At 44.5% G+C, this 16,764-nt stretch overlaps 1 protein-coding gene across 1 annotated transcript in view; it reads left to right on the top strand.

Moving 5' to 3' along the window:
- The window catches only part of Asb18 (ankyrin repeat and SOCS box containing 18), a 63,145-nt gene that overhangs the window by 20,455 nt on the left and 25,926 nt on the right, over positions 1–16,764 (top strand). The window contains exon 3 of the mRNA XM_046439896.2: positions 1,489–1,756. Within this exon, the coding sequence (XP_046295852.1) occupies positions 1,489–1,756 (268 nt within the window). The remainder of the gene's footprint in view (positions 1–1,488; positions 1,757–16,764) is intronic.

Here is a 16,764-nt window from a genome sequence, read left to right as displayed (position 1 = left end):
TCAGACTTTCTTCTGAGAGGGCCGCCCTAGAATCCAGGCGCCCTTGGCCTACTGGAAGCTCCTCATTCTTTTTCAGGACCTGGGGAAGGTGCTGCCCTACCTCTGGCTGAGTCAGATACCCAACCATGGCATTTCCATCAGTCTAAGGAGAAACTCAGGAATCAAGGACGGGTGAACAGAGCTGATGGGGGAGAGTTGGGAACTTAGCATGTCCTGCAAAAGTCAGTAAACAGACTTCATGTCTCTGGAAAATAAATACAATCACAGAACCAAGAGCGGGCCCGTGCAGGAATGTAGAGTACTGCTGTCATTAGGACTACCTCCATCCTGCCCTCTTCAATTCTGACTCAGACATCAGTGGGAAAGGCAGCCAAATCCCATGCAGGACCCTAGCCCTGGGCCTGTGGCCACCATCACTTCACACCAGGGACAACCGGCCCCTGCCTCCCCCGCCTGAGGGGGCAACAGCTCCAGGCTGGGCCCTTGGGCCAAGGGGCAGGCTGAAACTGTGCACCACATATGGGAGGTAATTAATGAGTGGTCTTTCAAAACTGCTCAGCATGGGTCTTGGGAAGGCGGTGGCCTGCAAAAAGGGCCTCCTCTGCAGCTCATTACGGCCATGGTATCGATTCTCCCATCATTATCAGAAGGCCTTCCTGCCATGAGAAATCCTTGATGTGTATTCACCAGGGACACCTCCCCCCATTTCCACGAGTGCTCCTGGCTGCTAACAACCTTCCACGGGCTTTTTGAAAGCACCAAAGTTTTCAGAGAAGTGAAATGTATAGCACCTGCTCCATTCATCCCTCAAGAAAGAACAACCCTATATATACACACACCCCTCAAAAGCGCAGAGAAACAAACCAGAATTGTGCTGAATGTGGACGGCCACATCAAAGAGGCCTTCGAAAACTCAGCCACTTCCAAGGGGGCTAAACTTTCTCCCAGTGCTTTTCTTGGACAATCTGGGTGAGGTGGGTCAGTTTGTTTTGTCTGTTTGTCTTCTCTTAATCATAAAGAGGTAAGTTTGGCAGTTGACCCAGATAGGGCTGAATTCTGGAAAATTCCACTGCCCACTCTCCTCTCTCAGGTCATCCCTAATTCGGAGCTTGGAAAATGTGAATTCTGCCCTTAGATTCCCCCTCTGCGTCGGCGGGGTGGGCTTCTGACTACTTGAATCTTACCAGCTTTCTCAGTCACCCCCATATTTGGAAAGCCTCTTCCTTCCCAGCTACCCCACAACCTTTCGGTTTCAGCTGTACCCTTCCCAACCTTTCCTTCTCTGTCTCTTCCCTGTCTACACCTCTGTCTTGCTCAGTGTGTCTCACAGCTCTCTGTCCCTCTATACTCTAGGGTGTGTCCCCTGCAGGTGCACCTGGTACCTACCGCCAAGCAATTGTCTCCTGCTTCTCCCGCCTTAGTGTAGCGCGACCCCATAGGCTCCCCACCAACCCCATCATTTCACACCTTACCCCCCCCCCCTTCCAGGCCTCTGGACCCTGGAGTACAAGAGGGAGCTCACCACGCCCCTGTGCATCGCAGCAGCCCATGGCCACACGGCCTGCGTGCGACACCTGCTCTCCCGCGGCGCTCACCCCGACGCCAGCCCTGGAGGCCGCGGGCCCCTGCATGAGGCCTGCCTCGGGGACCACACGGCCTGCGCCCGGCTGCTACTACAGCACGGGGCCGACCCGGACCTTCCCAGCGCCGAGGGCTTGGCGCCCCTGCACCTGTGCCGCACGACCGCCTCGCTCGGGTAAGAGCTCCTGGGCTGGGGACAGCCGCCGCCCCGGACTCCACCCACACCTAGGACCCGGCCTCGGGACTCCTCCCGGACTCCGACCCTGGGCGGGGACGCGCCCTCGGCCGCCAGTCCCGGGACCCGAATACCCCGGGGCCCCTTCCCCAGCTCCGGTCCCACATCCCAGATCCAGGACCCCTGACCCTGGACCCCAGACTTGGCCCCAGGCGCGCACTGGCCCCGCCCCCAGGCCCCGCCCCGCCGCCGGCCCCCGGGCGCGTTAATTAGCGCTTGATTGCGAGCGCGGGGAGGCGCCACGCCGCGGTAATGAGCGCGCTGATCGCGCCCGCAGACGCGCGCTGGAGAATGCTAAAAGGCCGCTGGCGGGGTTGGAGGCTGAAAAATTAGGGTTTTTAATGATAATTTTATGCAGAATAATTGTCACAGTGTGACATAAATGGTTAGCTCCTCGGGCGGGGGCTTCCGAGGCCCGCGGGAAGCGGAGCTGTGCGGGCCTCGCCCCCGCCCAGGCTGTGCGGCGCCGGGTTCGCGGCCCACACCGCAGACCCGACAGCGTCCTCCACTCGGGGACCGCAGCGTCTCGGCAGAGGCGGCGGGGCCAAGTGTCACTGTACAGGACTTGGCTCAGTGTCCCTCTGGCATCGCTTAGCGTTGACCTTGCTTTTACTCCAGTATTCCCGTCCCGGCTTGGGTTCTGACTGTGTGGCTTGCCTTCTTGGTGTGAGGATCAAATGAAATCACCCAGGCAGAGTGGTCGTGTCGCCCTGCTGTTCCCCCACCAACTGCCCGAATTACACAGGTCTCCTGCACCCGGAGGGCTAGGGCAGCGGGCAACAGGACTACTGGGCTCCTGGACACGGAGGCAGGGGCGCCACCAAAGAAGAGTCCCCCCGGTTCAGCGTGGGGACTCAGGACTCAGACCCCCACCACTCTGGAGAGTGAGCGAAAGAAACAGGGTTCTGGCTTTGGCAAACGTGGGCACAGGGACACATTCGCGAACCGTCGCCGTCCCCCAGGTGGTGATCCCATCCACCTCACCAAAAGCTCCTAGGCCCCACACTCTCTCTCCCATCCACCCACTGAGCTGCTTTCTGCAATTTTCAGCAATTTTTTTTTAGCAGTTTCTAGAATTTCATATTAATGGAATATGCTCTTTTTTGTCTGCCTTCTTTCGACATAATTATTCTGAGACTCATCAGTGTCATGGTGTGTATCTATAGCTCCTTCCGGTTTATCTTGGAGTACTGTTCCATGGTGTGGCTGTACTACTGTGCTTATCCATTTACGGCTAAAATACATTTGATCATTTCCAGTTTCCAGCTATTACAAATAAAGTGGCTACTAACCCTCTGTATGGGCATAAACTTTTATTTCTTTTGGATAAATACACAGGATTGGAATGGGTGGAACATGTGACAGGATTAAGAAGATTCTTTTTAAGGAACTGCCACACTAATTTCCATAGTGCCCTTTACACTCCCACCACCCATGTCCCAGGGTCTGCTTCCCATCCTCACCAGTTCTTAGTGTGGTCAGCCACTAACTGCAGACATTCTAACAGGGGTATAGAAGTAGCTCTTTGTGGTTTGGGTTGGTGTTCCCTGATGACTAGTGATATTCAGTCTCTTTCAATTTAATTATTTACCATCCGTGTGTCTTACTGGGTGAAGTGTCTGTTCAAATCTCTTGCCCATTTTTAAAATTGAGTTGTTTGGGTTTTTTCATTAATTTTTCGGATTTCTTCATATATTTTAGGTAAAAGTCCCTTGTTACATATGTGTTGAACAAATGTCATCTCCTAGTTTCTGGTTTTTATTTTCTTCTCTAAACAGTGTCTTTTGAAGAACAGAAATTCTTCATTTTGAATCCAATGTATCATTTTTTTTTCTTTTAGGGGTTGTATTTAAAAACTTTTTGCATAACCCAAGAAGCTCACAAAGAGTTTCTCCTTTTTTCTTCTATGAATTTCATAATTTTACATTTTTAGATTTAAGTCTGTGTGGATTCAGCTTGACATGATGGCAGTCATATTGAGGCACTTCTGCCATGATGGCCCAAGGTAGCCTATTTTTCCTGCAGTTTCCCATTCAACTATAAATAGACAAAAACACTAGAGTTGTATATGGAGCTTTATAACCAGACCCTGGCTCCAGGGAAGTGCCTGGCACTTTAATATTAGCCTAAGATAAAACAGGATCAAGGATAAAGTCACTTTTGTCCTAACCCATAAATATGCCCCTTTGTTGACCCATATTGCAGGAATCCAAGTGTTAAGTCAGTCCCCCAATAAATTGCATTCTGTGCAATCCTGGATCTACCTGCCTTTTCCCTTCAGCCTCCACTGCCGTGACCAGCGCGGCCAAACTAGCAGCTTCCCCCAAAGAGTGATGGGAGATTGGAAGAAATAAAGAGTCAACACACGCAGACCTTGAAGATAAAACACTGGGGTCGGGTGGAGTGCTGCTCTCTGATGGAGAAGCAGATCTAAAGAATTACACCAGCAATCTTTATTATATGTCTCTAAATCAGATTAAAGACTATCCAAGTGGTTTTTCTTTGTATTCATGAAAGTTACAGAGTTAGCAACAGTATGCAGCTACTTCCTCAGTTATATGCTACAGTTGCAATGTGCAATGTTAGGAGCCTTGGGCAACTCAAGAAAGTCCATTGTTTAAAGTTACTAATTCTCAGGCAGATTCAGGAGCAGCAAAGCTGGTCAAATGCTGTGGTTATCTCAGCAAGGAAGTTCTCTCATTCCCAGGAGCTGCCCTGCCTGAGAATAAGGTTGAAGCTGATAAGACTCTAGCATGGAGGACATCTCCACAGCAACCAGGCATCCTATGCCTTTGCACAGAAACTTTCCCAGTCACCAAGTATACTTGGTGGCATACCACAGCCATGAAGTCATCAGGGACCCCAGTCTCAGACACTGGTCTCCCAGTCACTGTCACCACTCTCCACATGTGACAACATCTTGGGGCTGGTCCTCACACAGCAGAACTGGACTGCTCCAGAACAATGGCTGTGCTCCATTGGGAGTTAATTTCTGCATCTATAGAGAGTGAGGTATGGGGTGAAGTGTGTGTTTGGCTCATTTTTGCCTATGGGTGTCCAGCTGGTCCAAAACTGCATATCCAACGGGGTGTACAGAATTTGACGATTTGTCAAAAACCCTTTACTTTCTTCACTCTGTTCCCTTTGTACTTTTGTCAAAAACCAATTGACTCCATACATGTGGGTTTCATTCTGAACAGTCTTCTCAATTATACACAAGACGCCAGGAACCGCTTTTTGTGTAAACAGTGAAAGACTAGCTACAGGTGCCAGCTCCTCATGGTCCTTACTCCGTCCCACACCCCAGAAATGATGACATCCAAGCAAAGGAGGCTGGATGGTGGCAATGTGGGTGGAAGGGTGCCCCAGGCTGAGATCCAAGTCTAGACCTGGGCTTTGCAGTTTAGGGTCCGCAGCTCTGTTCTGAAGGGGTGAGGCAGGAAGGCCCACAGCTCATCAGAACCCAAGAGACAATAGGACTCTGTCTCACAACAGCCTTCCAGGGACGATAGGGGGGTCAGAGGGCAATGGAAGAGTCATCCCCCATCTCTCCTCTAGTTCACTGATCCATCTGGGAATTTTGACACCAATCCCACATTGTCTTGAATACTGAAGCTTCTTAATAAACCTTGAAGTCAGGAGTGTAATTCTAGGGCCATTCTTCCTTTTCAGTAGTTTGGCTAATCTAGCTCATTTGCATGTTCATATGAATATTAGATACAGTTGGTCATTTTCTTCAAAATAGCTAACTGGGTTTTCACTGGGATAGCTATGAATTAAATCCATCTGGGGAGTACTGACATCACAAAAATATTGAGACTGGTAACCCATGGGTCCGATGCATCCCTCCATATATTTAGGTCCTATAGCTTCTCTCAGCTGTGTTTTAGTTTTCAGTGCACAAGACTTGCAAATACTTTGTAAGATTGTTCCCTAGTCATCTTATATTGGAATCATAATATTGTTCATAATATTTTTATTCCAGCTTTGGACTATGTGTAGCTATTATATGAAACCAAAATAACCTATTTGTGTCTTAACCTTTTATCCTGCAAACTAACTAAACTCAGTCATTGTTCTGGTAACTTTTTATAAATTCTGTGGGATTTTTACATAGGAAATACATTTTTATGTAGGAAGCATATCATCTTCAAATAAACACTTTTACTTCTTTTGCCATACAGATGTCCTTTCCTATTTTCCTCCAGTGGCATGTTGAGTAGAGGTGGCTAGGGCAGACAGTTCTCCTTCTTCTGACCTTAGAGGAAAGCATTGAATGTCTCCTCCATTGTGTATGATATTAGATGTAAAGGCTTTATAGATTCTCCTTTTCAAAGATAGAACACTCCTCTTTATTTCTTCTTTGCTGAGGATTTGTATTATGAGTGGATATCAAGTTTTATTAAATGATTTTCTTATATATACAGAGATGATGTGATATAATTTTTCATCTGTTAATTATAATGATTTACACTGATTGATTTTCAAATGTCAAACCAACCTTGCATTCCTGGAATAAATCATACTTGGTCACAAAGTATTAGCTTCATATATATGTAAATACACATATGTACATGATGTTGGATTTGATTTGTTATAATTTTTCATATGTGTATATATTTTCATGAAAGATATTGGTCTATTGTTTTCTTGTAATGCCTGTCTGGTTTTGGTGTCAGAGTAATACTGGCCTCAGAAGTGTTCCCTCCTATTTTCTGGAAAACCTGCAGTTGTCCCTTAATGTTTGGTATAGTTCTTCTGTGAAGCCATCTGGGTAGGCATTTTCTTTGTGACAAGTTTCTAACTATGGATTCAAGCCCTTTACTAGGTAGAGAACTACACAGTTTCTTCCTTTCTTTTTCAGAGAGCTTTCAGTCTGTCTCTTATAAGAGATTTATCTCTTTCGACTAAGTTTTGAATTTATTGGCATAAAGTTGATCCTTGTTATTCTTTTAATAGCTGCAGAATCTATAGCAATATCACCTCTCTATCTCATGCAATTGGAATTCCCATCCCTCACACACAGTCTTGCCTTTGGTTTCATTGATTTTCTCTATTAGTTTTCTAAGTTTTGTTTCATTGATTTCCACTAGATCTCTTTTATTTTCCTGTCCATATATATATATATATATATATATATATATATATATATATATATTGGCCTTCATTTGCTCATCTTTTTCTAATTTCTTAAGGAAGATGCAAATGTCATTGATTTGAGAATTTTCTTATTTTGGGATGTAGGATTTTAGTAGTACATATGATCCTCCCATACTATTTTCTGAAGCTCACAGATGTTCCTATGTTGTGCTTTTAGTTTCAGTCAGCTCAAAATACTTTCTAAATTTCCTTTTGATTTTCTTTTTAATTTGAATCCTGGGTTAAAGTGTGCATTTAGTTTCCAAATGTTTGGGAATTTTTCATATATCTTTCCAGATATCTTTCTATTTCTAATTTAATCATTGTGTTTACAGAACTTACTTTGTATGACTTTACTCCTTATAAACTGACTGAGACTTACTTACATTCTAAAACAGGTTGTATCATGGTAAATGTTCCATGTACACTACAAAATAATGTGTGTGCATCTGCAGTTGTTGGGTGGACTGCTTCCTGGCTGCCATCAAGGGCATAGTTTCCCTCACTTGGGCCCAGAACAAGAGAGTCAGCCATCTATGAACTGAAACCTCTGAAACCATGAGCCAAAATAAGCCTTTCCTCCTCTAAGTTGTTCTTGTCACGTATTTTGGTCACAGCAGTACAGAACCTGACTGACTGTTCATGACATTCTTCATATTTGTTTTACAAGTTATTTTAAAAACAGTGTTAAACTCTGTGACTATAATTGTTGATTGATCTCTTTTTCCTCATTGTTCTATCAGTTTTTGCTTCAAGTATTTTGAAGTTCTATTATCAGGTACACAAGTGGTTAGCATTGCTATGATGTCCTCTTGAAGAATGAACACTTTTTTCTTCTGATACTAGGCATTTAACCCAGGGGAGCTTAGCCATTGAGCCACGTCCCCTGCCGCAGTCCGGCTGCAGCAAACTAGTCGCGGGGGTGACGAAGAACTTGTGTACTTGATACAGCAGGAGTAGGAGCCGTTTATTGCAGGACAGGAGCAGTATTTATACATTCCACAGAGCTTATCTAATTAGCATAAACTAGATACATCAGTCAACCAATAAGGAATCTCTACACTTAATGGCTCGCTTTTGTTACTTCTCAAACCACTCCCTCTGGCATTTTGCCAGGCACCATCCAGACTTGTTTACGAACTCTAACATTCCCCTGGCTAAATGCCAGGTGTTATTTTGACTTGTTTACAGACTCTAACAGTCCCCAGCCCTTTTTATGTTTTATTTTGAGACATGGCCTCACTAACTTTCTTAGGGCCTGGCTAAATTGCTAAGGCTGGCTTTGAACTTGTGATTTTCCTGCCTCAGCCTCCCAAGCACTGGGATTACAGGTGTGCACCACCATGCCCTGCAAGAATGGACATCTTTATCATTATGAAATGGTATTCTTAATCTCTAGTAGTATTCTTCAGCCTAAAATCACCTTGAATTTAAAAGACATAGTCTGTATTAATATAGCTTTCTTTAGATTATGGTATGCCTTTTTCCATCTTCATCAGAAATCTATTGCTGTGTCCTAAATTAGTGCAAATGCAGAGACTCAAAACAACACACACTTCTTACTTCACAGTTTCTGGCATTTGGCCATGGCTTTGCTAGGTCTTCTGCTTCTGGGTCTCACAGGACTGCATGCTTGGTGATAACAAGGCCTACAGTCTCACCTGAATTGTCAACTGGGAATTTGCTACCAAACCTCTATGGCTACTGGCGGAATTCGGTTTCCCAGGTACTGTTGGACTAAGGGTCTCAGTTCCTGGCTGACATTGGTTGAAAACTGTCTTCAGTTCCTTTCTGTCCATTTTAGTCAGCTTTTTATTTAATTATTTATTTTATGCTGTGACCAAAAGGCCTGACAAGAACGATTTTAGAGAAGGAAAAGTTTACATGGGTATCACAGTTTCAGAAGTCTCAGTCCATAGACGGGCAGCTCATTGCTCTGGACACAAGATGAGGTAGGAAGAAGAAGGGTGTGGTGGAGGAAAGCAGCTCAGAACATGCTCCAGAAAACAGAGAGAGACCTTCCCTCACCACAGACAAAATATATACACCGCAGCACCTCCTCCAGCCACAGCCTAGTTGCCTACAGTGACCACCACCCATTTAATCCATTCACGTGGATTAACACACTGACTTAATTGATTGGTTAAGGCTTTCAAAACCCTATGATTTTACTTCTGACTGCTCTTGCATTGTCTCACACATGAGCTTTAGGGGGCACCTAGTATCTAAACCGTAACACTGTTGCTGGCCATTCCTGCTGCTATGACAAAATACCTTAGACTAAGTAACTTATAAATAATAGGAGTTTATTGCTCACATTTCTGGAGGCTAAAAAGTGCAAGGTCAAGGTGCCAGCAGATTCAGCAGCTGGTGAAGACTGCTCACTAAGATGGGGCCTTCTGGCAGAAAGGGTTGAAGAGATGGAAGGAATGGACTTGCTCCCGCAAACCTTTTTATAAGGATGTTAATTCTATCCATGAGGACAGAACCCTCATGGCCTAATCACTTCCTAGAACCCACCCACCCACTTAATACTATTGCATTGAGGATTAGCTGCCCATGTAGATTTTGGAGAGACAAAACATGGAAATTATACCCCTTGCCATGTGGGACTCTGTAATATTGCAACTTGCTTCATCAAAGCATGTGAGCTGAGAAGACAATAGAGAGATTTTGCTAGTGAGATGGGAGTTATGATCTTCTGTAATCTACTCACAGAATTGACTCCCTATCACTTTTGCCATTTTCTATCAGCTAGAAGCAAGTCAAAGGTCCCACCCACATTCAAAGAGAGACTCAAGAGACGAACACTGGAAGTTATTCATGGCCTGATCGCTAGGAGACTAGGCCAGAAGCTGCCAGCCATACCAGCCTTTCACTTTGAACTTATGTGTGTGTGTGTGTGTTTTTTAAGTCAGCATCTTGTGGTAAGATCATCATTGGATCTTGACTTTTTATGTGTAATCTGACAGTCTTTGCTTTTTAATTTCATGTTTATATCACTTACATTTAATGTAATTTTGATTTGTTAGGTTCAAAGTAAACCTTCTGCTTTTTTTCCCTATTTGGTTCATCTATTCTTTGCTCTCTTTATCACCTTTTTTTGCCTTCTAAACTTAGAAGTATTTTTCATAATTCCATTTTGTCTCCTTTTTGCTTATTAAATATAGCATTTTGTTGTGTTAGCATAGTGATTCCTTTAGGGTTTTCAGTATACATCTTTCCTTATCACAATCTGCCCTCAGTGATGTTCTTGTGTAGCGTAAAAGTCATATGATAGTATACTTCCATGTCTCTTCCAGCCTTTGTGCTATTGGTATCATACATTTCACTTCTACATTTAAGTCCCACAATATATTGTTATTATTTTGTTTAAATGGTCAATTTTCTTTTAAATATATTGAAATAATAAGAAAAAAGGTTTTTTTATTTCTAGCCCTGTAGTTAGCATTTCCAGCTCCTTCATTGCTTTGTGTGGATCCAGCATTTCATTCTGGAATAGTTTTCTTTCTGCTTAAAGAACTTTCCTTAGTGTTTCTTGCACTGAAAGTCTGCTGGTGGTGAATGCTTTCAGATCTGTATATTTGAAAAATACTATTTCACCTGAATGTTTGAAAGGTGTTTTTGCCAGCTAGAGAATTCTGGAGTGACAGTTTGGTTTTTCTTGTCTTCCCCCTCCTTTTACCTCTCCCTCCTCCTCCTCCTCCTCTTCTTCTTTCTGTACTGCAGACACATGACTCCACTGACTTCTAACTTGGTTGTTCTGTTTTTCAATGAGAAATCTGCTGTCCTCCTTATCTGTACTTCTTTGTACCTAATGTATCCTTTCCCTGGCTGTAAGATTTTCTACTTTTCACTGATTTTAAGCATTTGCTAAGGATGTGTCTTGATGTGATTTTCTTTCATCTGTTGATTTGTACTTTTCATCAAATTCAGAAAACTGTTGGCAATTATTTCTTCCCCTTTTTTTATACCCACTCCTTCTCTCCACCAGGGCCTTGGAGCACTAATCATGGTGTGCACACCATGCCTCTTGAAGTCTTTCCACAGTTTACTGGAGCTCTGTTATCTTGTGCAGTCTTTTTATCCCTCTGTGGCTGATTTATCTTTCCTTCTAAAACCCCTGATGTACCAGGAACCCTGTCTAATGTACTTTTCATCTTAGACGCTGTAGTTTCAACCTTAGAAGTCCAGTCTTGGCTCTTTTCCATATCCCTCATGTGTACTTCACACGCTCCGCCTTTCCTCTAGCCTCCCACACATATGAGGACAGTTGTAACTCTGCTTCAGTGTCCCTATCTGTGTCACTTCAGGGTCACTTTGGTTGATCTTGTTTCTCTTTATTTCACTGGGTACTGGATATTTTTGTATTTCTATCAATACTCTTTACTTTGGGATGTAAACTTACTTGGAAATAAATTGATCCTTTTGGGTCTTGCCTTTAATCTCTCCTAGGCAGGATGAGAGCAGGATTTAACAGAGGTGGATTTTTTCTCCACTCCTGGACAGCGTTTTCTTAAGGCTCCGGTGCATGGCTCATTAGTTGTGAGGTTTTATGCTCTGGTTGTGGAAACAGGCCTGTGCAGTCTACAGGCACTCTCCCCTAACCCTTTCAAGGCTGTTCCTCATAGGCACACAGTAATCAGTACTCAGTACCCAAGGGGCCCCTCTGCAAATTCTTTCTCTCTGACTCTCCCTTCTCCAGTACTCTGCCCTCCGCATTCCAGCTGCCTCTGCAGATCCACCTCCAACTCGAGAGCTCACCAGCTTCTGCCTGCTCCCTTTACTGCTCCTGGGAGCCTGGGGGCCCTTTAGGGGGCTGTTCAGTTTGCTGTACTACACCAAAGTTCTTAATTTTGACAAATGTACCCTCTAATATAACAAGTTAACTTCAGGGGAAACTGGGTGAAGGACGTGCAGGAACTCTCTGTCCTATCATCCCAACTCTTCTGTAAATCTGAAACAATTCTTAAATAAGAAGGGGTTCTATTTTATTTTATTAGAAAAAAAAAATGTTGCTTTTTGCTAAGAAATGAGAATGCAGTAACTACGCAGAGCACAAAACACTGTGAATCCTGACAGCAGCCCTCAGGAGAAACCAAGAGTCTGACACGTGGACATCATGAAGAGCTGTGACCAGGTGCAGACCATTGGAGCTACTCATCTCATAACTGGGCAATAAAAACTGATTTTCTGGCTTCAGTTGGCTTTTCAAAAAAAGTCATACAGGTCTAGGACATTGTTTAATAAGGCCTTTGAAACGTCTTTGTATTAGAGTGGTTTTTTTTTTTTAAATCTCCTTCTGTCTTCCTCTCGTTCCTCCTCTTCTTTTCTGTCCCGATTTCTCATCTAAATCTCTCTCTGTGAATCTTTCCCTTTGACGGTTTAATTTGGGAGTCTTGACTCATTCAAATCTTCACTATTGGGGAAAAGTTAAGTGATGGAGAAGCCAGAAGTTCACCAGCGCTAAGAAGCAGCTGACTTAGAACCCTCCACACCAATGATCACAACGGAAAACGCTGGCAGGATCCATTGAACACCTCTACAATAACGCAGCCAACTACCTTGAAGGATGAAAAGTTAATAGATGTCAGAAAGGACTTGAGGGTCCGACCAGGCTTTTCAGCTTTAAAGAGTTCCCCCTAAAGTTAGACTCCGAGGAGGTCTGGCTTTGGGGAGTATAAACATTATCACTTTGACAAGAAAGAGCTACTTTCTCTGGAATCTTTTTATACATAGTAGATTTTAGGTCATCCTTAATTTTTTTTACCTCCCGGTAGAGAGGGGGTCGTTGACCTACATACAGAGCCATTTCATTTTCTTACTCTTATGACAATGGTCCCCACACCTAGGGACCCAGCTCTGCTCTGCCCCTTTTAGTCGGCAATTCTCCATGGGCATAGGACTTTAAAACCTTTGAGTCTCTGAGTTCCTGAGATTTAAAAAAAAAAAAATTATGTGTGCTTCCTTCCAACCAGCAAGCTTCAGAATTCAGAATCCAACACACAGAAAGGGATATCAGTCCTTTCATCTGGAAGCTTTTGAAGAGGTTTTCCCAAAAAGAAAAGTTCCAGTAAAGTTACCTGTGCACACTGGCGGCCGGCCGGCCAGCCTCGCCCTATTTATTACCAGATTCCTCCCCTCGACCCTTCCATTCTTACTCTGAGATAATTAAAATGAGAAAAGAATTTGTTGAGTCCAGATTCTTTTTCTTGTCTATAGCTGTCTTGATTTAAATGAAAGCCGGAACAACTCACTTCCTTCATGGGACTTATTCATGAAAAGCACACAGCTTTGCTTTTGGGGGCTGGTTGTGTCAGATCAACTAAATGAAGAACAATTCATAAGCCAAAGTGAGATGAGGGGAAGAAACTAATTATCTCAAGTGGGAACAGACATCATGGAAGAAAACCATTGCACGATTCTTTTCTAGTTCTGACCCAGCCGATTGAAATCCGGGGAGACATAAACAAAGCACTAATGATTTGCAGGGCTGTGGTTCCAGGACCCCTGAGGACACCAAGATCCACAATGCTCAAGTCCCTTCTATAAAGTGGCACAGCTTTTGACACACATTCTCCCATGGACTTTAGATCATTCTGGATGACCTACAATACCTAGTACAATGTCAAAGATATGGCCTGTGCTTTTTAGGGAATAATGACAAGCAATAAAATTCTGTGTTCAGGCGGGACAGATGCAATTGGTTTAACAGCTTCAATCCCTGGTTGGCTGACAGTGCAGATGCAGAACCCATGGATGTGGAGGACCGACTGCACACCAATGATCACAACGGAAAACGCAGCCACTGTCGGGTCAGTATCTGAGCAGGAAGCTCAGGCTCCCTCCCCTACCCCACAGCCTCCAGCTGTTAACAAGGGTTTTAACTGCATGAGAAGCAAGGCTCACAGGCTTGGATATGTCATCCAGAAAACACCCGCTCTTTCCACAGCTCAGATGAGTGCTCAATTCACCCTTCCAGTAGGAAGAAGGAAGACATGGTCTTTTTCTTGTCTATGGCTGTCTTGATTTAAATGAAAGCCAGGACAACTTGCTTCCTTCATGGGACACATTAATGAAAAGCACACAGCTTTGCTCTTTTGGACTGGTTGTGTTTGATCAACTAAATGAAAAACAATTTATTTGCCAGGAGTTCAACACATCTTAAGGAAGATTGAAGGAAGAGGAGCAAACCCCATTGGAGGACTTACTGTCTGTAGTTGAATGCATTCCTGAGTGTTAGCAGGTGTCTTTTTCCTACGATCATCTCGGGTCTGCAGGACTTGGTCATCCCCCATCACAAGATGAGAAAACTGAGGCTCAGAGAGGGCCAGTGCTTTGGCAGTGGACAGTGTCAGAGCCGGGGCCCCAAACCAAGCATTGTGCAAAGGATGCTGAGAGATTGCTTCTCCCTTATTGACTGATATATATATATATATATATATATATATACATATATATATATATATAAACTGCCTATCATCTGGAAGTAGTTCCACTCATCTGTAACCATTAACTTTCAAACATGTTCTATTACAGGCTTTCGAACCTTCCCAGCCTTTGGTGGCATTCTAGGCAGATTTACTCATCTTTTGCTTCCTTCTGGGCATAAGCCTTAATCAGACACTGCATGAAAGACAGATGCCAATTAGCACATCAAAAGGCATTCACCACCTTCAGTCATCAGAAAAATGCAAATTAAAACCACAAAGATATTCACCATGTCACTGTAATGATACAGTCACTCAAAAAAATAAACATCTGACACCACCAAATGTCGACAAGAGTGTGGAGCCACTAGAACTCCCACACTTCGTTGCTGGGTGTGTAAAATGGTTAGATCTCTTTGGAACACTGGGAGTTAAAAGTTAAATGCATAACTACCTGCAATTCCACTTGTAGGTATTTACCTAAGAGTGAGAATAAATGTCTACAAAAAGATTTATACAAAAATGTTCTTAGCAGCTCTGTTCATAATAGTCACAAAGTGGAAAACATCTAAATGTCTATCAATATCAATAAGAGAATGGATTAAAAATCATGGTATATCTAAGCGATTGAATATGACCCAGCAATAAAAACAAGAACGGCTTGCTCTGTGCTTAGAGCAATACAGATGAATTGTTGCATGCGCAGAGCAGATGCAAGAAAAATAGAAACTTCTAGAAAAAAATAAAACTGCACCATGGAGGGAGAAATTGCAGGGAGAAGTGGCTGCCTCTGAGGGTGATAACAAGTGGCAATCAATGCAAGAGGAAACATGGACATGTACTACATCTTGCCTGGGCTTTTGATTATGATGATATATTCCTTTGGAAAATTCATTCAATTATACTCTTAAGCCTATGCATTTCTCAGTATGTAAATTTTACTTTAAAGATTCATACACCTTTTCTCTCATCCAGATCAAAAAAAAAAAAAAAAACCCACTCCCACCCCTCCTTTTTCTCCTCCTCTTACTCTGGTGCTTCTGGGTCTCCTTCTCCATCCAGTATGTTGGGACCAGGACAAGAGAGAAGGGGGAGAAGCACTGTCTATTCTTGTGTCCAGGAAGGACCCTGGTGATGCTGCTTGATGGACATGAGGGGAGGCAGTGGAGCTGATTTCTGAAATCTTGTTCCCTAAATCATGTCTCCATTCTCCAAGATGCAGGGCTCCATTTGTGATCTGAGGACAGTTTGCCCAAAATATCCCCTACTGCAGCCATGCAATGCTTCAGAAAAACATCAAATGGCAGCCATTGCTCCAAGGGAAACTGTGATGCTAGAAATGACCAATAAGGTTTTCTCCTGAGCCCCCACCACCCTGAGGATCTGTCTGTTCACATCAGCCATTTCCACTGTCATGCGTATGCCTGATAGTCTCATAACTTAGCATCCCAGGAGAAAGCAAGCCAGAAGGAAACACAGACAGCAATGGGGTGGACGGCAGGTCCCCAAAGGACAGCCTCAGCAGAAGGTCCAGGGAAATAAAAGTGGAACTGCTCCTCCATCAAAGTCTCAGGCCTGTGGCTCCCCCATGCTTCATGCAGAGCCAGCGGGGGAATCAGTCCACAGGAGGGAACCTTCTCCAACGGCGCCCTTAGACAATGATACTGCATTTCCCCAAGTCCCCACCCACTTTCATGCAGCATCCATATTGTCCTCTGCCCCCACCCAGGGACCCAGCCTGCGGCTCCAGGCACCCTTCCCCTGGGACATGTCTGCAGCCCATCTGCTGCCACGTCAACTCCAAGAAGGAAAGGAGCAGCAGCCGGGATCCAAGGAGACTAGCTCCTCATGCCCATCACCCTGCAGACACACTGCTGAGCACTGAGCCCCTTCTGTCTGTCAGAAGGGATTCTGGCAGCAATCATGTGAAGTAAAGGGCATGCCAGGATTGTCCAAGGGCTCCAGGGAATATGGCGAGAGAAACCGTTACCCAGGAGACAGCAGTTTCGCCTCCTTAATATTTCTAACAAGAGCTTATGAGCAGCGTCTTTTGTCCCCTGCAAAAAAAAAAAAATTAAGCCATGTGTTCATCTGGAATGTAGCCATATTGGTAGAGTTCTTTGTGGTGCTCGTTGCTTTGTTCCTTCGGCATCACCTTTTTGTGGGTGTGGAATCCCTCCCTCGCCCAGGGGGGCTGGAGCTCACCATGTGCTGTGAGGCCACTGTGATGCCCTGGTCTCCACCTCCAGCCCCCTGCTCAGACCTCTGAAACTGAGTCGCACCCAGCACTAGGGAGAGTGAGACCTTCGTGCAGCAGCGTTGCTGGGAGTTCTGGGTGGGAGGAGGTGCTGGTGCTCACCCCACAGCTCGAGGCCCATG

Source organism: Marmota monax, unplaced genomic scaffold (assembly GCF_021218885.2).
Source record: "Marmota monax isolate L192 unplaced genomic scaffold, Marmota_monax_Labrador192_F-V1.1 WCK01_AAM20220418_F8-fsc00041, whole genome shotgun sequence".
Taxonomy (NCBI): Eukaryota; Metazoa; Chordata; class Mammalia; order Rodentia; family Sciuridae; genus Marmota; species Marmota monax.
This window is presented reverse-complemented; position numbering and strand designations above follow the sequence as displayed.